This window comes from Lepisosteus oculatus, chromosome 23 (assembly GCF_040954835.1).
Source record: "Lepisosteus oculatus isolate fLepOcu1 chromosome 23, fLepOcu1.hap2, whole genome shotgun sequence".
Classification (NCBI taxonomy): Eukaryota; Metazoa; Chordata; class Actinopteri; order Semionotiformes; family Lepisosteidae; genus Lepisosteus; species Lepisosteus oculatus.
The window spans coordinates 6,007,727-6,032,002 of NC_090718.1; the positions used below are offsets into that span (position 1 = coordinate 6,007,727).

Below are 24,276 nucleotides of genomic sequence, written 5' to 3' on the forward strand. Positions count from 1 at the left end.
ATCATAATTTCCAAAGGAAGCTGTGGAGTGAAAAAAAAATACAATCAAAACACACCTAGTCCTCAGTGATCTTGTTTTCACATTATAACTCGAAGCTTCAAAGCCCACTCAAAGACAGGCGCACAAGCACACAACAAAAGGACCGCGTTCACACACTGAGACACTAGAAAAAAAGATTTTTGTTAAGCTTTTGAAAAAGAGCAGTTGCTTACAAAAGGTGTGCTTCTGTATAGAAAAATGTAACTTGCTTTGCAGAACGTGTTCCCTGCAATGCAGGCAGCTTTTCTCCGAATATATCAGGTGTGATCTGGCTTGTTACTACAAGGTGGACTCGAGTACTCTGTGTGTAACCTGTGCAAGCAGAGTTACTGTTTCATGTTCAGACACACGGGGTCATGGCTGAAGCTGGCAGCAGTCCCAAACACTAGCTAATCCTGGGTTTTCATGTTCATCAGAACCGTGGCTTATGGTGGGAATTTAAAACAACCAGTAAAAGCAGATTTAGGAGCCATAAATTGAGGAGTGCAGTATTTTTTCCTGTGGTGTGCACTGACAGAACAGGCAGGTCCAGAGTTGTGGTTTATGCTGGTTACTATGGCTCCTCCATTCTTCTGTGCTCAACAGTGGGGATTTAAAAGAGCCTGAGGAACAATAAGTCCTGTCTGCTACTGCACACCAGGGGGTAAGGCTGAGGGCTGGCTGTTTGCTCAAGCTGGGGCTGTGGTTGCTCTGCCAGCTCCAATCCACACAGCTCCAGGAGCACCAAGACTAAACACAGAGAGAACACACTGGACTGGATCCTGTTTCCCACTTGCTCTGGGCTGCTGTACACCTGGTCTTTGTTTTGAGTCCCACACAGGCAGTGGCTTGTATTGCATTTGGAGTATGATCCATGTCAGGTTTTCACAGAGTGTATGGTCTTTGGTTATAAGGCAAGTAATATTAAATGTTTTCAGTCTATTTGTGTTAATATGCATTGTCAGAGTCATTTGAGATATTAAATAAGATATTCAATTTGTATCTAATATTAAAATATGTTTCACATTTCCACAGCAGTTTGTACAAGCTGCAACTTATAAAAACCAGATATGTAATAAGGTACTTTTACTTTCTCTGAACCGCATTATGACTTTGAGAATGTTTTGATGCCTAAATGATCATGATCCTAAAAAAAGAGCACAAAGGCCAAAAACGTTTACTTAAAATTTTATTTGTTTCTGTTACACACTGTACAACATACCGTCCCATAAAGTTACTGCAAATATGCAGTGAGAATCCTTACAGGTGAAATGCTTTAATAAAAGAGGTTCCTATCCTTTCCTACCAGTTTTCAATAACAACATTGAACAACATAAACAGGCAACTTAGAAGTCAAAACCTCAGACCTACAGCTCAGATAAATCCTTTTTCTATTTTTTTACTAAAGAATTATCTCTATCATTTCCTGCCCTAGGATAATTGATAGGTGATGAAATTGCTATGTTCATGCTATGTGTTCCCTTTCATAATAAATATGGGTGCAAATAAAAAGGTACTAATTCCTCCTGCATTCTAACCCCCAAGTTCTGTTTCCTGACCAGCATTCAGAGAGGAGTCCCTTCCTCCATTAGCTGCTCGTATTCCAGCAGGTCTCCCATGTCCTCATCCATAGACTCGGTCAACTCAGACAGGATCACATCCAGGATCTGGTGGAACACAAACGCAAAACTGTCGCAAGGCTGGGTGACGGCTCTGACCTTGACTGCACTTTCGTGTGTGTGTGTGTGTTGGATCAGGGAGAGCAACAGCTTACTCCAGAAAACTCTGCAATCCTACCTTGCTGAGCTGTGTTAAGGAGACTGTTCTCTCCCCTGTGCTCTGGCACTACAAACATGGACCACAAGGCTTAAGAACAGCTTCCACCTGCTGAATTCCTGTGTACATGTACATATGGCAATAAGCTTCTCTACTCTACTCTTCCCCAGCTACACTGCTGCTTAGAGCATGAACACAACTGCTAGACAGAGGTGTTAGACATTTTGTTTTTACAATTTCTTTATATCAAGCTAGCTTGAACAAAATATCAGGTTAAGCAGTACAGGAGTATTTACAAACGAAGCTGAATCTAATGTGGGAAAACTACACATTTCCCATTCCTATTATATCTCATTACAATTATTGTACCAAAGAAGGAAAAACAGATAAACATTTCATTTCATAATAAAGACTTCCTTTATAAAACATTTAAACCTTTCCATGTTTGTGCATCTTTTCATGTCGCCATTGGAAGAATCCCCAACAGTCACAGACAATTTGCCATAGATCACTCAAGGTGAAATACTCCAGTGCCCTGGACAAATACATCAGAAACTTGAACATCACTGCTACACATAAGCCCTGAAATCTAGGACCCACTTTCTAAACCATGTAACAGACAGAATCACAGCCTGAGACACAAGCCCGACCCTCAGATTGGAATGGCCTCAGATTTGTCTTTCAGGCCAGACCCTCACCACATCAGTAACGATCTGCCGGTGGAGACTCCGGACAGGCGCGCTCTGCAGGGTCTGCTCTCGGAGCCTCTGGACTCTGAAGAACTGGTGGATGAACATCTCTATCATCCAGCCTGCAAAAGAAACAGGAGAACAGACTGGAAAGTAGTACTGTACCTGTGTGTTTTACTTCTTTACCTGAAGACAAGCATCTTGAAAGTCATGTGCTGCAAAAGTGTCAGTTTGAGGGTGTTTCTAAATGTTTGGATAAGGCTATCGTCCTTCTAAATAGTCTAATAATAAGTATAAAAGTCCACTTCTGAATATAACGTCTATCAATGCACTAAACTGTTATGAGAAGCACTACTGCTGCAGCCATCTGGATCGCGTGAGGTGTCAGTCAGTATACAGTACTGCAGTAAGAGCATTTACATTGGTGGTGGTGGAGGGGATCCCCATTACCTGTAAAGCGCTTTGAGTGGAGTGTCCAGAAAAGCGCTATATAAGTGTAAGCAATTATTATTATTATTATTTAAGTCAAAATGGAAACGGCCTTTGCTTTCCTATAAAGAGAACTCTTCCACACACTTAAATAATAGTCACACATGTGGAGGTTAAAGTAAATGTAATTGTAACTGTAAATACATTAGTTAACTGTTCCAGTCTGTTTGCAGACTGCCTTCACCCCAGATATTACTACAGTACATGCGTCTCTAATGCTTTAGGCAGTTGAAAGTTTTAGAACAGTGGCTGTGTGTGGTGAGAGATCACCTAAGGTAACGACATTCCCTGTCCTGGGCCCTTAAATAAATGTTGCCTTTAATAAATCATAAAAACTCCATGTCCTTTTTGTTGAATACATGTGGAGGGGACATATCCAGCTATATAGATGACACCTACTGTCCAAGAGCCTCCCTGACAGTTCCTTTTCCAGAAAGCACTGTCCCTGGCTGGCCGCCAGCTCCACCAAGTGACCCATCAGGAACACGTCCAGCAGCCTTTTGGTTGCATAATGACTGACCTGCGGAGTAAAAGCCGCAAGAAAGCACACACTGCAGCATGTACAGGGGACCTCCTCATTTACATCTACAAGCAGACTGGAAAGACGGGAACAGGAACATGCTTATTTTTACTAGATTTCACGAAAACTGACCATGAAAAGCAGAGTGCCTAGCTGCATTAACCTGCATCCTCAGGTTTCTTTTCCATTCCACAGTCAAGCATCTTCCACTCAACCTGAGCATTTGAGCTAATGTTTTCAGGCTTCAAAATAATTACAAATGTCAAGGTTTTTAAAACTCAGCACTTTCATGTCTAAAACGGATATATTTTGATTTATTTTCCACGTAGTTCTGCATATGTCACAGATAATCAACGGTATTTAACAAATCTGAGGTTCAGAGTGAAGCTACCCTGATGCCAATTGGACATATCTTACAGTACATCACTACCATATCTACAAAACCCAGTACAGGACACATAGCTTGCTCTTTTTAGTAAAGGGGATAAAAAGGATGTGCTAAAAAGCACAAAATATTAATATTCATACTCAGAGGACATTTTAGAGGTAGCAAAATCAATCTTTAAGTTCTTCATCACCTGTATTATCAGTGACAGAAACTGGTTGGAATTAACCTCTACCATATTGATGGCTTTTTTTAGCAAGTGTCAGAATGTAATCATTAATTAATCCTACAGAGTGTGTGTGTATTTAAACACTTACTTGCAACCACTACACTCGTGGCATATCCATTTCGAACTGGTATTACAAGGTCTTTCACGCTTTAGAAAGCTACACAGAACAGAAAGCCGGATATAAGCGTCCGTGCGCTGTACCTGGGCGAGCTGGCAGGCAGCGGTCTCGGAGTCGCGTTCAGCCAGCACCGACAGGGCGACCTCCCTGGCCTCCTGGGCCACCACCTCCGGGAGCAGCTGGGCCTCCAGCTGGGCCTCCTCCTGGGCCGCCCTCGCCTCAAGCAGACCGAGCACAGATGCCACATTACCAGCCCGTTTCCTGCTAGACCTCCACAATATCCGCCCATCGTCAGAGAGCGACTTATTCGTGGCAAAGCCGGAGCCTGTCCAGACAACACCAGCCCATCGCAAAGCACACACCAGTCCAAATGACAGATGTCATTTGTCATCTGAAGCCTCCTCTTTCCAGAATAGAGATGGAATAACAGTGTTGCATGACCGTGTCACAATCTGTTTCTTCATTGAGAGAGATGGGGCCACTGAAGCTCAAGAAGGTCCTATGCCTTCGCTTCTCTTGAAGGGACACAGCGGATTATCTGCTGTTTTCTGAAAGTGTTTTTTTTTATTCAAGAATGAATGAGCAAAGGAAGTTGAAGCATTTACGCTTCTAACCGTTTGAACTTATGTTTTCGGGATATATAATAATTGTGAATACCTTGCATTTGTCTAGTATTTTTCATCCTAAAGGATCCCAAAACACAATTTACACAAAGTGGCTGCAGCAAAAGCTTAGCAGAGCACCTCAAATGGTTGTGGAGTTTATTAACCTCAGCAGCTCACAGACTTAATGCAGTTATTGCCGCAAAGGCATGTACAACCAAATACTGACTTTTCCACTCTGCAATTAACTTAGAATCAACAGAAATCATAGGGCTGAACGCAATGTATGTGTTCTAACATAAACATATCTATATATAGAATTACCCAAAAATAAGCTGCATGTTATACATATTATTCATGTTAATTTAATTGTCTCAAACACACATGCTAAAAAAAGCTCTGCGTTTCTTCTGTCAATATTCTGGCACTGTATGTGCGTTAACAGTAATGTCAACTGTTTCCTTTGGCTGAAAGTGAGTTAGTGAAATCAGAGATGACGATTTATGCTGGACAGCTGTCCTCGGCTGACTCACAGAGAAGCGCCAATGGGAAATCGTTCGACTTCGCCGGGTCCCCCCGCCACATGAGGTCGGTCAGCGGGGGCTTACCACTTCCAGGAGGAGGAGAGCCAGCGTCTCAGACAGGACGTCCGAGGCGCAGTGGTGGACAGCTGCCTGGGCCAGGTGAGTGTCCACCAAGTCCTTCACTGAGGTCCGGATCACTTCTGCGGACACGTCGTGCAGCACTTCCTGCAGAAGCTCATCGAGCACCCAACCGGACAGCGGCATCAGGCTTTCCACTGCAGTCGCACTGCCCCTGGACCTCGAAGGACATGAAGAGCCTTGCCGTCTGGTATAATAGTAACTTCACTGTGACTTTCTGGCTTTGCACTATGTGTAAACTATGGAGGCCTTTTTAGCACAGGTGCAAATCACTTTCAACTGCTCCTTCACAAGCAAGCTCTTCAAGGTAAATCAACTGTGATGACAAGGCCTGAAGGGGGTTTTACAGACTTCACAACACTTTTCCACCTTTATTTCTTTTGCACACATGGCCTCAGGAGGTCAGTATGTTCGCAAAAACAGAATTTACAGTACCAGAAGCAAGATCTAAAGTTTAAGAGACGCTTCAGTAATAGAAGCAGAGCTGCCAATCATGGTTCCTACAGTGTGCTCTAGGATGATGGTCTGATTGTTCCTGGTTTCCTTCTTTGTTTCTCTGTGAAGGGTTATGGTGGGCAGCCTGGCCTGTTTTCTAAAGGAGTGTCATTGTACAGAGGTGACAAGAACAACCACATTTCTGCATGGCTTTTCAGCGACAGGAATCAGAATTTCCATTACAATAATATGAATTTGTGCATTAAAAATGATATTTTGTGTGCAGCTTTAGGCGTTAAACTGGGAATCACACACAAATGTTTGTTATTGTACACCTTCCTATAATTATAAACTGCTTTTAAAAAAGAAATACGAAACTTACCCTATATGTCTGCTTCTCTTTGCAGTGTCTTTAGCAGCGTGTTTCACAGAAAAGCCCTGGAGCCAAAGCATGAAGAGAGAAAGTCAAGCACTGGCCAAACAATGAGTTAATTCCAGGATGGCACTATTCTTTCATACACAAAATCACGCCTCTGTAGATGAAATACTGTATGAGCAACTTGAATGAAGCAATGACAAGTCAAAAACAGGGAGCAGGACACTGTATGGACCAAAAAGGGAAACATGGGGAAGAAAATAAAATGCACATTCTACACATTTCAGTTAGTTTGTAAAATAGAGATTATAGACCCTCATAGCAAATAAAAAGGGAGCAGATGTGAAGAAAATGTGCCTGAAAAGCTGACATGCAGTAGTCCACAGTGAGACAAAAGGTGTGTTCAATCTGACCTGGGTTTGGAGGTGCAGAGCAGCGTGGTGCTTGAGATAACAGCTGACAGGCAAAGAAATGACAACGTCACAGGGTATTGTGGAGCTAGGGACCTGACTGCAGCCATAACAGCAGCAAGGGGAGAAAATACTAATGAACCAGAGATCGTGTCCAACACCTGTACAGATTCCCTTGAAAACACCTCAATCAGCAGGTCTGGGATCAGCTCATCACACAGCAGCTCTCGGATGAGGGAATTCACGAACTGCTGGGCAAAGGCCTTATTCTCCATGAAATGCAAGGCTGCAGCGTGATCCTGAAACGAAATCAAGACAAAAAGTGCTTTAAAGACCAAGAGCAAGAGCAAGAGAGGGCTGAGCTGAGCCAACACAACGTCACCCCAAATGTTCAGGGCGGATTTTTGTTTTTTATCTCCCCCAGTAACACTAAAATAATCATCTCTGCAGGTGACCCTGAAGTTCTGCAGATGGCACTTGGCGGAAATTCAGAGTGCACACACACACTGTTAACAAGAAAGCACCCTCTTTTCACAAAGGAGCTGGGTGTCTGGAACTGCTCACTCTGTCCAGTCCTTTCAAACAGTCAGGAGGGATTCTGAGACTGACTGGCAACTCGGCCACCCAACAAGCAAGCTGGCCTTGGTCGAACAGGACAAACTGTTCCATCTGCAGGGTTTCCAAGCGAAAGTGAAGTTATTTTCTACCCCCTCCGGATGTCCAGTACGGCTTAAGAAACAGAGTGCCCTTACAGGAATTCTTTCTCCATTTGACATTCGTGATCCTGTTGCCTGTGTCTGGAGTCCTTGATCTGCTGCAAAAGGATGAAGAACAGACCAACAAATTCCCCACAAAAACATCCACACCCAAGGCAGAAATGGCATTTTCAGAGATATATTATTCATGTTTTTTCGGCCACATTTAAGCCCTGTAGTAAAGGCTTGATCCGGCTCTGGGCTGAAGTTAACCTGCTCATATCCAGGTTTCTGCTACAGCCTACCTGCCTTTCCCGCTGTGCTCGCTGCCGCAGAGTGGATTGTGCCAAGCCTCCCAGTCGCTTCTCTGTTTCACTCTGTGCGTGCTCTGGGCTGGGTCTCTCAGCGACACGTGCAGCTGCAGCTTCGTGTTTGCTCCTGTTAACAAGAAAACATCTTTTTTCTGTCGAGCCCGTTGTCAAGCTCTGGCTGACAGAAAAGAAAGACTCAAACAAAAGCTATCGGTCTAAAGATAAGATCTATAATTGTTACAGCTCAGGGGCATCAAAATGTTTATGTTAAAAAGGGTACTATTTGAGTGTTTTCACAACTGCCTGTGGTTTTTGAAACAGTCAAATGTTTGATGGATGATCCCTGTGGATTAATAATATTCTACCCTAGAAAGTATTAGAATACAAATGTCATTATTTTCTGAAAATAAATTCTGAAACAGTTTTTGGCCAATAAAACACAAACCAGTCAGGATGTCTCAGCAACTTTACCTGCCATCTCCAGGATGATGAGGATCTCGGCTTCTCACTTTCCTCCTCTGGTCTTTCAGGCTGGGGGACAGTGAACAGAATAGGTTGGGATATTAGGTGGTGTTTTGTAGCTCAGTTACCCCCCAGACCTGCTTGAACAGCTACTGTACTTTGAAACAAAAAACATTTTTCAAACCCTTCTAAAAAAAAACTCAGAAGAAACAACCACTTATCACTGAGTTTCTATACACGTTTGAGCATTAACTGGCCTTACTAATGAGAGTGAGTAAGACTGTTAACTTTTTAGTCCTATTCTAGCACAGAAGTCTAAATATCATACAGCATAAAGCACATACACGTACAATATGGCAAATTATAATTTGGGCAATCATATTGAATACAGTGTTTCATTACAACAAAACTGAAAAGCACCAATTTATTCATTTGAATATTTCTTTATATTATTTTCTGGGAGCAAGCCTTCCAGACTTAATGGTTACCTGGGCAGGTATGTGGAGGTGCGGTGTTTCCTTCTGTCTTTCTGGTTGGCAGATGGGGACGCAGAGACGAAACTGCTCTCACCTGTGCTGGCCACTGTGCTGAGTTTCTGCCGAATCCGCGTCACGCTGAGAGAGACACACACCAGGTTTCAGGCACCAAGCGCTGCCCAAGCAGACACACATACTGTAACCCTGTGGCTTTTCAATTATTTTCCCACAGGAGGCAAAGCTAAGCAAAAGTGACAAAAATACCATAACGAGGGTCTGCAGTACATTCTCCTGTAGCAAACAAGCAACACAAAAGGAGGCACAGATATTAGGAGGAAAGACACAGATTCCTGCAAAGTACAGGTCCCAGAGGTGTGCCGTTGAGGTAGACAATGGTGATGTCAAACAGGTTCACCTTTCTTGCAGCTCCGGCCAGCTTTTTTCTACCTTCTTCAGCGCCATCAAAGGTCTAAAAAAAAGACGAACAAATTTCTATTGAGAAACATCTTTAATCCGGAGCAGATTTGGAACATAAAATGAGGAAGAAGATGCAGAACAGAGCAGAAAATACAGAGGATTTCATCAGTTTCTACTGGGGAAACAGAAGTTTGTTTACAAACACAGGAAAATGAACGTGTTCCTAAATTGAAAAATTAGCAAGGAGCTAGACTGCCAAGACTACATTCCTGAGCTCTCTACCCCTCCCTGCACACGCTCGGAGCCGCAAAGGAGGAACCCCAGAGCTGTGTATGTCCATGGACAGAGAACCAGAGTGGATCGCTAGTCTGTTCCCTTCTGAACAGCTCTGAGAGAACGACAGCAGGCCGGGGGCCAGGGGGCACGGAGCTGGCACGGCTGACCCCTGAGCGTGGCGACACTCGGGGCCCAGGGCCTCCGCAGGGGCTGGAGAACCCGGCACCAAGTCGGGGACCCCCAGAGGTGTGTACAGCAGGGCACGACGCCTTGGCCCCGGGCAGGAGAGGATATAGCGCCATACGGATGCAGTCTGGAAGTCGAGGCTTACGGCATGAGGGACAAGGTGGGCACCAGCGCCAATCAACGGAGCCGAGTCACCCCAGTACATATGTTCTCAATAACATCTCACCTCCCCAATTATATCATCCCCTTAATTTACTAGAGCCATTGATTGGTTTTTATGCCATAATAGTGATGGCACATCAAGATTAACAGCTGTCAAATGATCAATATTCAGTTTCTCTGAGCTTTACAAGCGCTGCATAGGATACACTGCTGCGACACTCGGGCAGTTTGTTTTTTATCTAGGAACGAATATATTTAGTATATCTCTTGCAATGTTAGTCAACCACACGAGTTTGAAGACTCGCAAAACATAAATGTTTACGTTTACAGTAACATTTTCTTCGTGCTTCAGGAGCACAACATACACTGCTGTAACACTCGGCCAGATTGTTTTTAATGTAGGAACGGGTATATTTAGTATATTTCTTGCAATGTTAGTCAACCACACGAGTCTGAAGACTCGCAAAACGGAAATAGGTTTTTACTCATTCGGTTGCAGTGTTGCATGCGAGTCCTTCATGCAACAGCCTTCAAAGCAAATGAAAATGCTGGCACAGTGCGAGGTGCACCGGGTTAAGCAAAACTGGGAGGAAAACGCTTACGTTACAAATTGATACCTTTTATTGTTAAAAATACACATTACCGTTTTTAAACCGCGTGAGTTTCCAGAAGAGGAGATCAAATGGTCCGATCTGCAAACGCGATTGCTTCGATCTCAGTTCGTGATTTCGATTGGTCAGGGGTAATGCACCGTATTGTGGAGAGATGCAATACACTTTCTCTTAATCTGCGGTGCAAATTGGGGAGACCCGTGTAGCTGTTTCATCCGATCACCCGCACTGTTCTTATTAAGAGTCTTACCTTTCCTTCCAATCACTCAACGAGTAGAAACACCTCGGGCATGGACAGTATAGTCCGGGATGTGACTACTGCGTGGCACATTAGCTTGATAACATGAGTTTAAACTTGTATTCCGACTTCATAGCCGCTGGACGCCCGTGCTTTCAATTCGGTGCTTGCTACAGTATATTAGTCGCGGCTGCAGCCTTGACAACCGACACCCACAGACGCCAGTTTAAAAGCACTGGTAGCGATCATATACAGTACAGATGGACACTCCCTAGGAACAAACTTCAAGGGAAACGTTTGCGACATATAATGTGATATTTACGATTGATCTAATCATCATTTTCCCCCAGAATATTCTTATTTACTTCCCACTTTGCTTTTATTGAAATCATCCATGGTCTTTGTTCAGCTGTTCCGCGTTTTACTGCCTTTCACCGTTGTTATACTGTCCGTCTCCTGGGAGCTCATTTGTTTTTTTGTCTTGACAGTTTTCACCTAGCTCAGGAGATTCACGAGCTGTAGACAAAAAAAACTTTTTCTCTTAGATTCCCTGCATTTAAATTTGCCCATTCAGACTCCAGAACAGTTTGGAAGTCATACCACTTGTTAACTATAATGTTTAATGCTAGGTATGCTATTACTTTACATTCTTACCATGTTGTGTTTGTTTCAGGTGGCAATGATAGAGTGTAACAGACCTTTTATTATTCTTTTTCATGTTATTAAAGAAAGATCAGCAGCTTCTTCAGAGTAATCCTTTTTAAGACTGGTTTATCAGCTGCAGCAAGTTTTTTTTTCTTTTAAATCTCTGAACCCTGAAATATACTGTAGGTTTTTAAATTAGTTTTGTTGTTCATCTGACAATTCCTGTCTCCACTGACATGTTTCTAAGCCTGTTTAAAAATCAGTACAGCGAGAAAGCACTGTGGCAGGGTTAGGTAGCCATTCTTCTGGTATTCATTCTGTTTAATTAATGAAAGTTATTAACTGCAGTTTGGGAGGGATAACAAACGCAAGTCAGTCTCACACAGCTGCACCTACAGCAATCAGCATCATCAATAATCCAGCTACATAAGCTGAACTTGTATTTGTCTCAGGCATCCTCTCCTGTCTGAGTGGGGTTGCAGCCTCCTCATTCTGTGGCCAGGAGGCTGCCCGTTCACCAAGCCGGTTAAGCCAGACTTTTCTCACCAGGTGTTCCAAACATCCACAGAGCATCCTGTTCATGGATGCTGTTGTCCACTGCGAAATTGTCTTAACGATTTCAATGAGCCTTTCAGCTTTAGTATAGATATGGACTTACAGAGGCCCATAAACCCTGCAGGTCTCTGGTGCTTCATCACCAGGTTTGCCTCCTCTTTCATACTACCCTGGGTGAGCGGACTGAATGTGTGTTTGACTTTAAATGCCAGAAGAGCTACTGGGGACGATTGAAGAAAAGAAACAAGGTGTTTATTCTTTGTGTGACAGTCGTCTGATTCATTGCTTTGCAGATCAGAGCTAGAGTACATGCAGACTGTGAAGTTGTGTCCCACTGCCAAACTGGCATCACACCTCCTAACGGCCAGTGCGATACAGAATAGCCAGCTGTTACAAGCACCTCTACAGAGTTCCTCAGAACTGCATGAGTAGTCAGTTGTGTTGCCCACAGAGCCACCAGACCAGCCAGGAAAAAAAGCAGAACTTACTTCCAACTCTTATTACTTCTACAGCAACACCAACATTGACGGATTGTACTTTTATTATCCAGATCGCTTGGTTTTCATGTAGTAACTAATGAAATACTTTGGTCATTCATTTTTCTGGGCAGCTTTTTCTTACTTTGCCTGTTTCAAGATGATTTTTCAATGGCATAATAGAGTCTGAGAACTGAACGTTGTGGGTTAAACATGAAGCTACTCAGAGTTTAAAGTAATGGGAAAGAGGTTCACTCACTCTGTGTTGATGATCTTTGTAGATGTGTTGCGAAACTATATATAGAGAGAGAACAATCCAGGAGTGTCTGGCAATTACTTAGAAGTAGAAATAGTTGTTAAGGGGAGTCAAAGTGATTTTCGCATATCTCCGTATCCCAATGCCTTGTATTGTACATTATAAACATTATAAGTTCAGGTTTAAGTGTATTTTTGTCATCATTCAGGTCTCAGTGTATTTTTGATTGCCGTCATGCTGGCCCACCGGCAAGAAGGAAGAGAGCAAAGAGAGGACCGTCCCAAACAGGATCGCCCAGCTCGAGGCAGTTCCCCACTGCTGCTGCCTCGTGAGGCACCATCAGCTATGCCCAGGCGAGCAGGATAAAAATAAAGGGCACCCCCCCCCAACACACACACACAAAAAGTCACCTGGTAGACAACAGCCATGGCTCGTCAGGAGTCGATCACGCTGTGGTCAGTGTGCTGGGAGCCACATCAGGGGCTGTCCGGCCTCCTCAACGCCAGACAGCAAGACAAATGGCCTGCTCTCGGAGAACTTCCGTGTCCTTCGAGGATCACAGGGCTCGTCAGGACCCCGAACTGCAGGACATTTCTGGAGGCACGTACAGTACCCGGCTGCTTATTTTCTCCACCTCCAACTCCCAAAACAGCACACAAACCACAGACTGGACTCCCCTAAATCCTCCCTTGAGCCCATCTCCAGGCTCATCACAAACTTTGTCGAGCAGCAGGCTGAAACCGTCACAGTCCAAACATTTTCTGCCTAACGACCAAAAAGGTGTGAGGGGCCCTACTCTTACCAAGACTTCCACAAGCACAATGGCTGACCAACATGAAGAGTGCAAGACAAACAGAAAACCACCTTCAGAAAAATATCTACCACTAGTACTGTGCAAACCCTGTATATACCAAACAAAACTTGATTGCACCCTTGTGAAAATGTGAAATTCTCAACCCTTCACCAATTAAGCAATGATTCTATATTAAAACTTTAGTCCCCCACTAATTATTTACAAAGATGAGCATTCATATAGCTACCTCTAGTGGCATGTCAGCTGTACCTGTAGTCGACTCTTAGAACTGATGAAACACACTGTGACAGGTCTGCTTTCCCCAGAGTCTCAGAGTGGTGTCCGACTTGACTAGGAGAAATACTGCCCAAAGTATCAGAACTCCGCTTCTACTTTCAAAGGATAACAATTGTTAACAAAGATCATAAGGAAAAAAAAGTCTTTAAAATCGAAATGCCTTGTAACTATAATAACTATAATCTGTAATAGGAAATTAATTCTTACTCAGTGTCTTTGTAAAAGCTCAGAGTCTATCGATAACATTTCTGCCAAAGAAAATACAGCAATGTTTCATGTTGAGTGAACTGAAAAAGTATATAACAAACTTAAATTTAAGATAAAACACTAAATAAATAGTATGTAAGTTCACGAACATGCTTTTATTTAAATATAAAGTTAAAGAGACGTTAAATGTATTGTTTTATTAGTGTGCTGCAATAATTCATATGGGGCATCTACGAACTACAAATAAACAGAAGGACAACCTTTCCTTTTCAGAAGCACACATAAAGACTGTTGTAAGTCACCTGTCCTCTTGCTGTCTGCATGGAAAAATACACCAATGTTTTAAGACGATATTTCAAGACCATTACGCAGACTCTCGTGTAATTCTGCAGGATGGTGTTCTTAGCAGCTGCTCCACTGGAGCAGTTTGAGTAACAGCCCTGAGGCTGGCTGTGCAGCATTAAGCAGGAACAGATGTGAGCTCCCAGGAGCTATTCCAAAGTCCACGTGCCACAGCTCCACCCCCTCCCTGATTGGTCGGAGGAATATTGAGGGAGGTGGGCAAACTTTTAGCCTCTGCTGAAATCAAAGTTCTCACATTTTGTGCCTTACATCTTCCACGGTCCGCTGGATTCCATCTGCGATTGTAATTAATGGCCACTGCCAATGACAAGGCTGTCCTGGAGGCCATATTCAGTCCTGCCAGCCCTTTCGGAGACCTGCCTTGCTTAGACGAGGAAGAGCTGAAGGACGATGGTAAAATTCACCTTTATTTGTGATTTTCCTTTAAGACTATTACCATTTTATTAAGTTATTCCCCTACAAGGATAGATCATGCACAGTGTATTTCTGAAGATTTTTACTCAATAGAATTTGTTGTGCAAAATGTTCAATGCTGTCACAAACAGTACTGCTGAAATTCCTTTCCATGCTATGCTTTTCCTTATTTCTGTCATTCTGGTTCTCTGAGTTTCTGTCAGTTCAGTTATCAGTTAAAAACTTTCAATAATAAAAAAAAATGCTTTCAAAATATGAAAACCACACACAAAAGAACAACAAACTTAACAGCCTCATGAGCGTCTCAATAGCAGATTGGTTAGATGAGCTAAATGGCCTCTTTACATTTGCTGACTTTCTTATATTACACTGTATCTCCACCTGTTCTTTCCCTCAATCCACCCTTCATCTTCACTTTTGATGTTTGCTCACGTCAAGCCAGATGTTCGTAGCCTCTTTTCTCTCAAAGCAGGGGAGAGTAGCAGCTCTTCTGGGCAGCTTGTTTTGCTCCAGGGCCGCGCGTGTTGAATGAAATGGCAGCACCCTTTTTCTCTACCCTGAGACTGACCTCCAGTCCCCCCCCCCCCAGGCCCTGTCACTCTCCTCTGTCCCACTCAGACCTTTCTCCCCATCGCTGGCTCTCTCTGTCTCCTCCTGCAGACGGCTGCTTCGATGCGGAGCTCCTGGCACAGGTGCGAGGGCTGGAGAGGCAGGGGGTGTCGGCGGCGGAGCGCGGGGATCTGCGCGCCGCGCTGGAGCTCTTCGACCAGGCCATCGCGCTGCTGCCCCTGAGAGCCTCGGCTTATAACAACCGCGCCCAGGCCCGGCGGATCCAGGGGGACACCGCTGGTACTGCCGTCTTGCACAATCTCAGGTCTAGTGTCTGAGAGCAGACCCCAGCCTCCGCCAGCAGAGGGTGTCTTCGCATACATTTGGCCTTTTTGACACACATCAGCCCCAGTAACAAACTGCTTCACAGCTGCTGGATCCCCAGTATTGTGATGGCAGTGAAACACTGACCACCAGCTGAAAAACTCACACATGAAAAACTCAGAACTGAATGCACCAGGTTCCAGGTTTAAGATTGTACAGAAATGGTAAAGAATGAGGAGCAGGGACCTCTGATTTTTACCGTTCATGTTGGAGGATTAGGTGAGCTCTGTCTCTTACAGCAAATCAGCACTAGAACACTACATAAATTATGTGGTATAAATGTTGCTTTGTCCTGTCTCCAGGCCTTCATTTTCTTCCATAAATGATTTAGGCGTAGTTAAGAAAATATGCAGAGGCACGCTGGGATGGCTGATCACTAGGGGGAGCCACAGCAATGCTTATAAGAGTAGACAGACTAAAATTGTTCTCTAAACTTGTAGGAAATTCAGGCTCATGTCCTATTATTTTCCTTCTCAGTTTAAATTAAATTCTGCCCTACAGAGTTGCAATCTGAGACGTGCCTCACATAAGCATAAGCACGGGACTTTTACATTTTAGAAGGTAGTTCTTTATGCACGCAATCACAAGTGTGTGAAACAATATGTTGAGTGATATTGTTGTATGACTCTGGGGGATCCAGGAATCATCCTTGCTCTCAAGATCCACGAGCACCTAGTTTCAAGTGAGCCTAATGATCTGAGCAGAATCCTGTTGCAGTCTAACCTCCTCCTATATTCACATGTATCAGGCTATCACTTGCTTGTTCTGGAGGGCTGGTATATGTACCGACAGGCCTTCTGCCCAGCTGTACCTTAATCAGTTCACCAGTATCTCTCTGTTTCACTTGACCCAGCTCTTTGTTTTTCTGCTGGTTTAAAAAGACCTGGTGTGTGCAGAGCCGCACTGGGCAGCCGTTCACAGAGGACTGGATTAACCCCTTGATCCTGTGTTTCCCCCTGCTCCCCGTTTCCTGCTCTTCCTCCCCCAGGAGCACGGGAGGATCTGGACCGCGCCGTCTCTCTGAGCGGGGCCGCCGGGCGCGCAGGGTGCCAGGCTCTGGTCCAGAGGGGGCTGCTGCACAGGCTGGCGGGGCGCGACGAGGAGGCCGCAGAGGACTTCCAGAGGGCGGCCGCCCTGGGCAGCCCCTTCGCCAGGCAGCAGGCCGTGCTCCTCAATCCCTACGCTGCCCTGTGCAACCGCATGCTGGCGCAGGTCATTCACAAACTGCGCAACCCCGACGCAGCCGAAACGCAGGCCGTGTAGGGCCAGGACAAAGATGTCCGAGACCTTCATCAACACAGCAACGGCTACAAACGACTGGAAGACATTCAACCCATCTAGCCCATTGATGCAAAGATCTCTTCCAGCCATTTCTGGGAAGAAACCAGGGCATCAGCTTCAACATGGCTGGGTAGCTTGTTCCATGCTCCCATTACTCTTTGGGTAAAGACGTGCCTCCTGTTCTTGGTTTTAAATCTACTGTACTACAGCTTCCTCTTGTGCCCTCTGGTTTGTGTTTCTACCATGGTGGTGGGAGTTGATGAAGGTCACGGCTCTCCTGTCTCAGTATAACTTGAGTCCCAGACAGACACACCTCTTCGGGATGGTGAACCGTGTGTAACTCCAGGCGTTAAAGGATTATGTGGGGGTTCAAGGTACAGTGAATAAACTTCTCACAATAAGCAGAGATTTGTGTCCTTTTTATTTGTATTTCAATGTTTCATAAAGAAGCGGGGCCGTTAAACAACTTCAACAGAGCAGAACTGTACACATTTCACACAACCACAACCTTATATTTACCTTTAAGTGTGTATCCAAACGTTAAAAGTTATTAACTTCTATATTTAAAAGTTATATTTCACATTTCGGTTGAATGAAGGTTCCCTTTGTTAATTTTAACTTGTTTGCACTCCCATCATACAAGTGGTGTCAATCAGATTTTCGCATACCTGTAATTGTTTTGCATTTTGACATGCTAATAAATACACAGTGTTGTCATTTACTTGCAAAAGCATGTCTTTGCAGCTGAAACTCTAATTCTCTATGCACACATTTTCTCCAACAATGCCAATCTAGACAAAAAAGTTTAGTAAACACAGTATGAAATATTGTTTTAGGACTGAGAATACAGCGTGGATTAAAAAACAGATGGCTTGAACAGAGAGCAAAGTAGGCACAGTGTGTTTCACCTTGTCTTTTCACCAAAGATGGACACATTCCTGGTTCCTTTTTGAAAACAAAATTAACCTACTTTATCATGCATCCATCAGAAAGATAATCTGCAGCCCCATGGCACAAGAGGAACAAGAGCAGAGCTGAAAGAGTTGTTAATGTGACAGACCACAGGTTTTCAGGGCAGTTTCCAACACCTTTGTTTGCACGGGGGGGGCCCCCGCTATTTCATGGGGAAAAGCAGAAAGCCTGTAAAGATACTGTCGGCTCCATCCGAACCCAGGACAGAATTCTTCTCGGTGGGCTGCAGGGAGACGACGTCGCCCTTGTCTAGCTGGAGCACCACGGAGCCCGAGGTCACCAGGTACCCTTGGTACACGGAGTCGCAGAAGACCACCACCTTGTCGGCGCCCTTGTGGATGCCGATGCAGACGGGCCCCCGCGCGGTGACGTGGTAGGTGAAGTAGTAGGCGCCCTTCGCCTCGCAGGTGAACCTGCCCCCTGGCAGGGGGTCCCCAGCAAGGTTGGCCCTCTCGAACCGGATGGGCTGATAGCTCCTGGGCGGCATGTTGGAGGTCTTGCTGAAGGAGAAAACCGACTTCTCCGTGGTGTTGATGGCCACGGGGGACCCCATCGCCCCCTTGGGGCCCGCTGGGCCCGGCAGCCCCTGTTCCCCGGGGTCCCCCTGCAGGCCAGCCCTCCCTGGGCTCCCCATGGGTCCTGGCTCCCCCTTCTGTCCCTTCACAAGGCGCCCATCATCACCTGTGCAAGTGCGACATGGCAGAGATGCTGAATCCTGTTCTGTAGAAGACAGCCCTGCCACGGGCCTCAGATTCAAACAGAAATCATAGAGATGAGATTGATATTTACTAATGGAAATTCTATTATTATGATGAGACAAAAGAATAGCATCTGGCATAATAAATAATTAGGGGAGAGTAGGAGAATGAGAAGAATTGACTTGGGGCAGCCGCAAGCTCTCTACAGATCAAGGTTACTTTGAAAACATTTGCTGAGCCAGTCCTGACAAACTATCAAAGAGGGATATCAGGAATATGTAAGAGCATGGATATCGCTTGAGCGTTCATTGCAATTGCATAAATGAGGGACGGAGAAGGCAACTTCTTCTCGTACCTCTGGTGCAGACTGCTGAATTCCCCCTGGCTGGTGCTCTTTTCCTCTGCCCTCACATTTACTCCTTATACTTCTGCTGCAGCACAACCGTTCTTGAGGAAGAGCGATCTTTTTAAAGCGTGTCAACAGTAGCCATTGCCCACTTTACAATTCATTACAACTGCTGCTCTGCCTCAGGTACCTTTTTCTCCCTTCTCCCCCGGGACCCCATCTTTCCCATGGGCTCCGTGAGCTCCTGGCTTTCCCGGGATTCCGGGATAACCGCGGTATTTGCTGCAGGTGTCTGCCGCTGATAACGTCACGGCGGAGGTCAGGACGACGACCAGGACCACTGCCTTACATGCCATGATGTCGCAGGCCTGGGAGAGAAGCGGAAATCAATCTGGGTCTCGGGCTGTAAAACTCCCCCTTCCAGTCAGCTCAAAAAGAACACAAAATCTGAGAGAACAAGACTCCAACTCCTAATGATAAGAATTCAAAGTGCTTTTTCAGCAACAATCTTCTAAGGAAAATGGATCAATAAAAATCTAGATCTCAAAAACCGAAGCATTAAGATTTGTGTTCTTTTACAAACTGGAAATGTTGACGAGGCTACTAGCTGACAGAAACCTGCTTTCTCTCAGGGGCCAATGAAGTTGTTTTAACTCCATGGCAGTGCACAGATTTCTGTTAGAAAAGAGAATGACATACTGTAACAAAAAAGATAAAAAGAAACAAGAAAGGCATGACCTTTTTCCTTACATAGATTATGCCACCTTACAAAATCAATGTAAGAATCATCTTTTTAATTAATAATTGAATGGGTAATTAAAAATTAATTAAACCCCTCAGCTGGATGCCTTTTGTATCACTAATAGATGATTTAATTAAATTTGGCATGATATGTACTGTACCTTTGCCTATCGTCCTCTTCTTCAGTGTGCGTGCAGCAATGCGCGACAGGGGTTTCTTCTGTCAGGGTCCTCTTGAAGACGTGCTCAGGACAAATAAAGATCTAAAAACACAGAAGTGGAGAACAAGCTTGTTCATTTGAGGAAGTGAATGGAAAAAAAGCGATAATGAAGGCACAGCCAAGTGTCTCCATGTGCAGGGGTTACCAAAGAGTTCTTGCACGTTTTTGCCTCTCGAAGCAATTTTCACATCCCTTTATTTAAAAGAAATGTGGTTCCAGATGTTGCATTGTATCTAGATATTTCTTCACAGACCTAAACTCTGAAATAGTTGGCACTGTGTGTGTGTGAGAGAGAGTGTGTGTGTATAAATAAAAATGACATCACTCGTTTTGGACAGTTTTATCTAGTTTGCTAGTGGTGACCAGTCACATCTTCTCCAGACAATCACATAACAAATGCTTAAGTACTGCATTGGTATTTTATTTCTGATCTGGGGGCTGGTCGCTATACATACTTATCCACTTACAGGTAGCAATTTAGAAAAAACAAGAAGCAGATGTTTCCCCTCATTTTATACATTTCAAGTTCTTAGACCATACAAAAAGAAACAGGAATCCAAGACAGTGTAAAAAGATTGCTTTTATTGCTCTGATGAATCCAAGACTAAGAAATAATTCTGTAATTGCATCCACTTTTTAAGATAGAAATAATACATTTTGCAGTGGGTGCGTCAAAGCACAGCACACTACTGAATACCAAAAATACAGCACTTGAAAAAGACCTAGTGATGCATAAATCCATTGCTCATTGCTCAAATAAGCCTTATAGCAACTCACATTTGCAGAACCCTTTACAACACAAAGATTTCAACATTTTCTTTCAATAAAGATCCAGTGCCCATTCCTAAGTGCAAGAGGGATAGTGGCAGCTGCTTTGAGTCAGGAGGCTGCACAGCTCAATCACAGACCAGTTTGACAACAAAAGGGAGTAGATTCTAGGTACACATGGCAATACACGACCAATCTCAACATTCTGTTAATAAGGAAACAAAACAATGACATTGTAAGGTGTAAACCTTGTAAAATCATAGCTCAAGAGTCCCTCCTAGTTCTCAGCTTTCATTTTGATTCTGGGATATTTTTTCCCTTTTCAATAAAAGCAATCTGAACTTTGAGCACAGCACACTTAGTCCCAGACTATAAGATGAAATTAACCTAGATGTGTTTTTGTGTGGCCTTACACAAGTCCTTGTGCGGTTCTTCATCTAAAGAGCCTGGCTGATGGGGGTTGCGAGTAAGACCTGCTTCAGTGCTGTACTAGCACAAAGGAAACCATGCAAAGGTTTTGCTTATTTTACTTATGCTGGCTGTTGGCTTTGCTTGTTAAAGAACATAAAACATCACCACCCTGAATTGTCAGAGCATGCACATGCTGTATTCGTAAGAAGAATGTGATTAAGAAAGAAACAATTAAGGAAACAGGAAAAGGAACATGGATCAGAAATCAGGTCCCTGAATACATGCAGGGGCGCTGTGCATCATGGACGGGTGCTGCTTTCATTCGGGGTACAGCAGGAACCCAGAGAAGACGCTCTCTTTCCCCGCTGTCCCAAGCATTTGGTTGTACAAGGTGGTCTCCAGCCACACCTCCTCGTCTTTCCGGAGCCTCACGGCCAGCCCGCCCGAGTTCACCTGGTACGTGTTGATCTTGTGGTCACAGAAGCTGGCCATCTTCTTGCCCGCCGCCATCAGGTTGACACAGAGGTGGTCTTTGGAGGAGGCGTGGTATACAAAGTAGTAGGTGCCAGGGATCTTGCAGCGGAACTTGCCCGTCTGGATGTCGAAGTGCCCGTTGATGTTGGTGATGACCGTGGTGAAGAGGACGGGTTCCCCTTCTCTGGGGGGATGGGTCGTGCGGCGTGTGACGCTGAAAGCTGACTGCAGGGCCAGATCGTAGTAGCCGGACTTTCCTTTCTCTCCCGGCTCGCCAGGAGGGCCGACAGCACCCCGTGGACCCTTTGGCCCCGTGCGGCCAATCTTCCCAGATACCCCCTGGAGCCCCGGCTCTCCTTTCTGTCCCTTCTCACCCACCAGCCCGGGCTGGAGCGGCTCACCTGGGACACAGAAGAGCAGTGAGCACCCCTCCTTACCGAACACCCCACGCACCTTCTCCGTGTCCTGTCACGCTGTTCGAATTCGTTGGAACAACACAGAAACCTGCCGTTTTCAATGATCGCTTGCACACAGCACGTCACCAAGAGCAGCGAAGAGCTGGCAGCTTTAGAATATTCCAGCTGTGCTCAGAGATATTCTTTTCTTTTTGCTTGTGAAACAATATTTATTTTTACATTTTCCACAAACACAACTAAACATCTGTGTCATCCTCTATTGTCCTGATAATCAGACAGATAATTCAGGCATACCATGCAATAAGGCTTTGACCAGATCAATAGCTGTAATCAAGGCCTTCACCTTTATCATTTGGCCATTTGTCACCCTGCGTCTGAGCAGCAGAACTCCATATGAATAATGACAAGACAGACCAGGGTCCTAGGAGACCAGGGACAGAGAGGTGGAGTCTCCCAAAAGAGAACCCGCAGGTGTTTAGTCTCGTTCTGCGGGAAAACTGGAGTTATCATTCGCCCAGAGTAAAGCAAAGCAGAAGAAACCAACTTTCTGAAACTTAACCGTATCTGGACACATGCAGATTATTAATAAAACACAGAAGCACAGGAAGATGATCTCTTTTTTACCCCTGAAATCGATCAGATTATGAATAGAGAGGTATTTTATATACAGATGAATTTTCGCTCCGGTGATCACCTCAGGCACACGCTGCACAATGGGGAAACAACACGTCCTGGAGCTTGTGAAAACCGCCCTCGTGGAAGTACCTGCTCGTACGTCAATCCCTTTATCTCTTATTTCTCAAACGTGGAGAAGAAAAGGGGAAAATACTGTACCTATGAGGAGTTTTTACATCACAGGAAACGGGAGAGTGAGAGAATGAATGTGTGCAGTCTTCTGCTATTTTCATGAACATTCGCACTAAACACCATACTGGAATTAAGTATATGCGTGGGCTGAAACACAATCTTCAACGTCTCAGGGGGACACGACACAAATTAAATCTTTCAAGTCCGGGTGGAGACTCTAGGTCCTCACCTGGAGCTCCTTTCTCTCCCTTTTCACCATCTCGTCCGTCCCGGCCTGGCATCCCAGGAATTCCTGGCAGTCCAGGGGTCCCGGCCTGGCCGGGGCAGGTCTCGGATAACGCCAGAGGTGAGAGAGCCAGGGCAACGAGCCCTACCCAGAGAGCCGGCATCGCTGGAGCTGTATCGGCACAAGCACAGAGCAGCGTGTGCGTTTAAAACCCTCTGGCAACAGACGAGGGCAAATGTGAGGAGAGCACCCGGTCCTGAAACACCAAGAGACACACTGGAGGTTTTACAACCTGTATTCTCTATCTGCGTCTCGATGTCTGTTTTCTCCTCTGCTATCCATTTCATTGCATCTCTGTGTTAATTGCATTTTCAAGTACTCTCTAGTTGTTGTATTTCATGATTTCATCAGCTATGCAAACTTGTATTACTGTGGTATAACTGTATTACTCGTGGCTCACTCCGGTACTCTTCTTTAAAAGAAACGTGTTTCTATACACTGTAATAACGTCTGATGTGCTGCTTGTTATAAACTCTTGATGCTTATTACTGACCCTTGTTAAACATCACTGAAAAAGGAATCAGTCAAGCAATAGCAATAGAAATACATTTAAAACACCCACATTTCAGTTAAAAACTAACGAGATTCCAATCCATGAGTCTTCTTCATTTTCACTGTGACTTTGTGTTTTTTTTTCAGTTTCTTCAGCTTCAAACAATTAATAAACTGAAAAATATATATTTTTTTAAAAGTAATTACAACCTGATGCATACCAATCCAAATCAACCTCTGTAAAGTAAAATGTTCTGCTATATAACTTAGTGGAGCCAGATTTTTTGCAAAACAAGTTTCAATGAGTACGCACTGAAAATTCTTATTTTTATGAATGAAAGCAGACATCAAATTTAGCTTCTAAGCAAGACGTACTGTACGCCTGTAATAAACCTTCTAGCCCTCCAGCTAATCCCAAACCTCGAGATCTATGAAAAGTACTGATATGACCTGAGCAATCCAAGAGTTTTAATGCTCGACTTACATTCGGATTGCGCTGGTGTCTGTGTCCAGATGTGATGGTATTCAGCGCTGAGACAATTCCGTGGTGAAGTGGCACAGTGTCAGTTCGTGAGTCTCATCTGCTGGCTGGCTGCTGAAAGAGGAAGTCAAGAAAGGAAAGGAGCTGGAATGGAGCCCTGCCAAACCACACAAAGTGCTGTCTGATTGTTTTGCAGCCTCCGTAGGTTTCACATCAACATTTCAAAATATTTCTTCACGTGCAGCAGAATTTCTATTTTTCTCTCCCTTTGCAAAGATTGCTTTTTTTTTTCCATGTGCTTGGAAGCTGGAATCGCATGGGACCTAAAATCAGGGGGTGCTTTCCAGAGGAAAATGCGACCTGTGTTTTACCTGGACCTCTAAACAAACGCTGGTTCATTC

General features: G+C 44.6%; 4 protein-coding genes across 11 annotated transcripts; 1 reads left to right on the top strand and 3 right to left on the bottom strand.

Moving 5' to 3' along the window:
- Window positions 1-1,190: 1,190 nt before the first annotated feature.
- On the bottom strand, window positions 1,191-13,667 carry LOC107075662 (uncharacterized). Of its 8 annotated transcripts, XM_015337632.2 has the most exons (13): window positions 13,539-13,667; window positions 12,886-13,069; window positions 9,069-9,122; window positions 8,666-8,791; window positions 8,187-8,246; window positions 7,710-7,842; window positions 6,871-7,008; window positions 6,306-6,361; window positions 5,435-5,675; window positions 4,308-4,442; window positions 3,372-3,492; window positions 2,493-2,605; window positions 1,191-1,685 (listed from the first exon to the last, which is right to left on the bottom strand). In XM_015337632.2, exons 3-13 carry the CDS (start codon window positions 9,113-9,115, stop codon window positions 1,584-1,586), a joined length of 1,272 nt encoding a protein of 423 aa, XP_015193118.2. In that variant the 5' UTR covers window positions 9,116-9,122; window positions 12,886-13,069; window positions 13,539-13,667; the 3' UTR covers window positions 1,191-1,583. The 8 variants fall into 8 exon arrangements, with proteins under 8 accessions (XP_015193118.2, XP_069039043.1, XP_069039042.1 ...); XM_069182942.1 differs by lacking the exons at window positions 12,886-13,069; window positions 13,539-13,667 and adding an exon at window positions 10,556-10,758 and having other exon boundaries at window positions 5,435-5,642; window positions 6,895-7,008; XM_069182941.1 differs by lacking the exons at window positions 12,886-13,069; window positions 13,539-13,667 and adding an exon at window positions 10,556-10,758 and having other exon boundaries at window positions 5,435-5,648; window positions 6,895-7,008.
- Window positions 13,668-14,360: 693 nt separating this feature from the next.
- ttc36 (tetratricopeptide repeat domain 36) lies at window positions 14,361-17,169 on the top strand. The gene is made up of 3 exons (XM_006642311.3): window positions 14,361-14,528; window positions 15,210-15,398; window positions 16,471-17,169. The coding sequence occupies exons 1-3, from the start codon at window positions 14,426-14,428 to the stop codon at window positions 16,743-16,745; spliced, it is 567 nt and encodes a 188-aa protein (XP_006642374.2). The 5' UTR covers window positions 14,361-14,425; the 3' UTR covers window positions 16,746-17,169.
- On the bottom strand, window positions 17,162-19,899 carry c1qb (complement component 1, q subcomponent, B chain). The gene is made up of 3 exons (XM_069183110.1): window positions 19,682-19,899; window positions 18,970-19,147; window positions 17,162-18,416 (listed from the first exon to the last, which is right to left on the bottom strand). Exons 2-3 carry the CDS (start codon window positions 19,133-19,135, stop codon window positions 17,878-17,880), a joined length of 705 nt encoding a protein of 234 aa, XP_069039211.1. The 5' UTR covers window positions 19,136-19,147; window positions 19,682-19,899; the 3' UTR covers window positions 17,162-17,877.
- A 403-nt stretch (window positions 19,900-20,302) lies between these two features.
- Window positions 20,303-24,033, bottom strand: c1qc (complement component 1, q subcomponent, C chain). Its single transcript, XM_069183109.1, has 3 exons — window positions 23,879-24,033; window positions 22,846-23,013; window positions 20,303-21,794 (listed from the first exon to the last, which is right to left on the bottom strand). The coding sequence occupies exons 2-3, from the start codon at window positions 23,003-23,005 to the stop codon at window positions 21,238-21,240; spliced, it is 717 nt and encodes a 238-aa protein (XP_069039210.1). The 5' UTR covers window positions 23,006-23,013; window positions 23,879-24,033; the 3' UTR covers window positions 20,303-21,237.
- Window positions 24,034-24,276: the final 243 nt, after the last annotated feature.

What these genes read in the sequence shown, in the direction of transcription:
- c1qb (XM_069183110.1), bottom strand. Translation starts at nt 19,135, where the DNA reads ATGGCATGTAAGGCAGTGGTCCTGGTCGTCGTCCTGACCTCCGCCGTG. An exon ending in GGGGGAGAAGGGAGAAAAAG is followed by an intron (nt 18,417 to 18,969) that starts GTACCTGAGGCA and finishes GCACTTGCACAG; the next exon opens with GTGATGATGGGCGCCTTGTG.
- c1qc (XM_069183109.1), bottom strand. Translation starts at nt 23,005, where the DNA reads ATGCCGGCTCTCTGGGTAGGGCTCGTTGCCCTGGCTCTCTCACCTCTG. An exon ending in GGGAGAGAAAGGAGCTCCAG is followed by an intron (nt 21,795 to 22,845) that starts GTGAGGACCTAG and finishes TCTGTGTCCCAG; the next exon opens with GTGAGCCGCTCCAGCCCGGG.
- ttc36 (XM_006642311.3), top strand. Translation starts at nt 14,426, where the DNA reads ATGGCCACTGCCAATGACAAGGCTGTCCTGGAGGCCATATTCAGTCCT. An exon ending in GGAAGAGCTGAAGGACGATG is followed by an intron (nt 14,529 to 15,209) that starts GTAAAATTCACC and finishes CTCCTCCTGCAG; the next exon opens with ACGGCTGCTTCGATGCGGAG. An exon ending in GATCCAGGGGGACACCGCTG is followed by an intron (nt 15,399 to 16,470) that starts GTACTGCCGTCT and finishes TTCCTCCCCCAG; the next exon opens with GAGCACGGGAGGATCTGGAC.
- LOC107075662 (XM_015337632.2), bottom strand. Translation starts at nt 9,115, where the DNA reads ATGGCGCTGAAGAAGGTAGAAAAAAGCTGGCCGGAGCTGCAAGAAAG. An exon ending in GAGCACAGCGGGAAAGGCAG is followed by an intron (nt 7,009 to 7,709) that starts GTAGGCTGTAGC and finishes ATTTCGTTTCAG; the next exon opens with GATCACGCTGCAGCCTTGCA. An exon ending in GTCAGGGAGGCTCTTGGACA is followed by an intron (nt 2,606 to 3,371) that starts GTAGGTGTCATC and finishes TTTCTTTTGCAG; the next exon opens with GCTGGATGATAGAGATGTTC.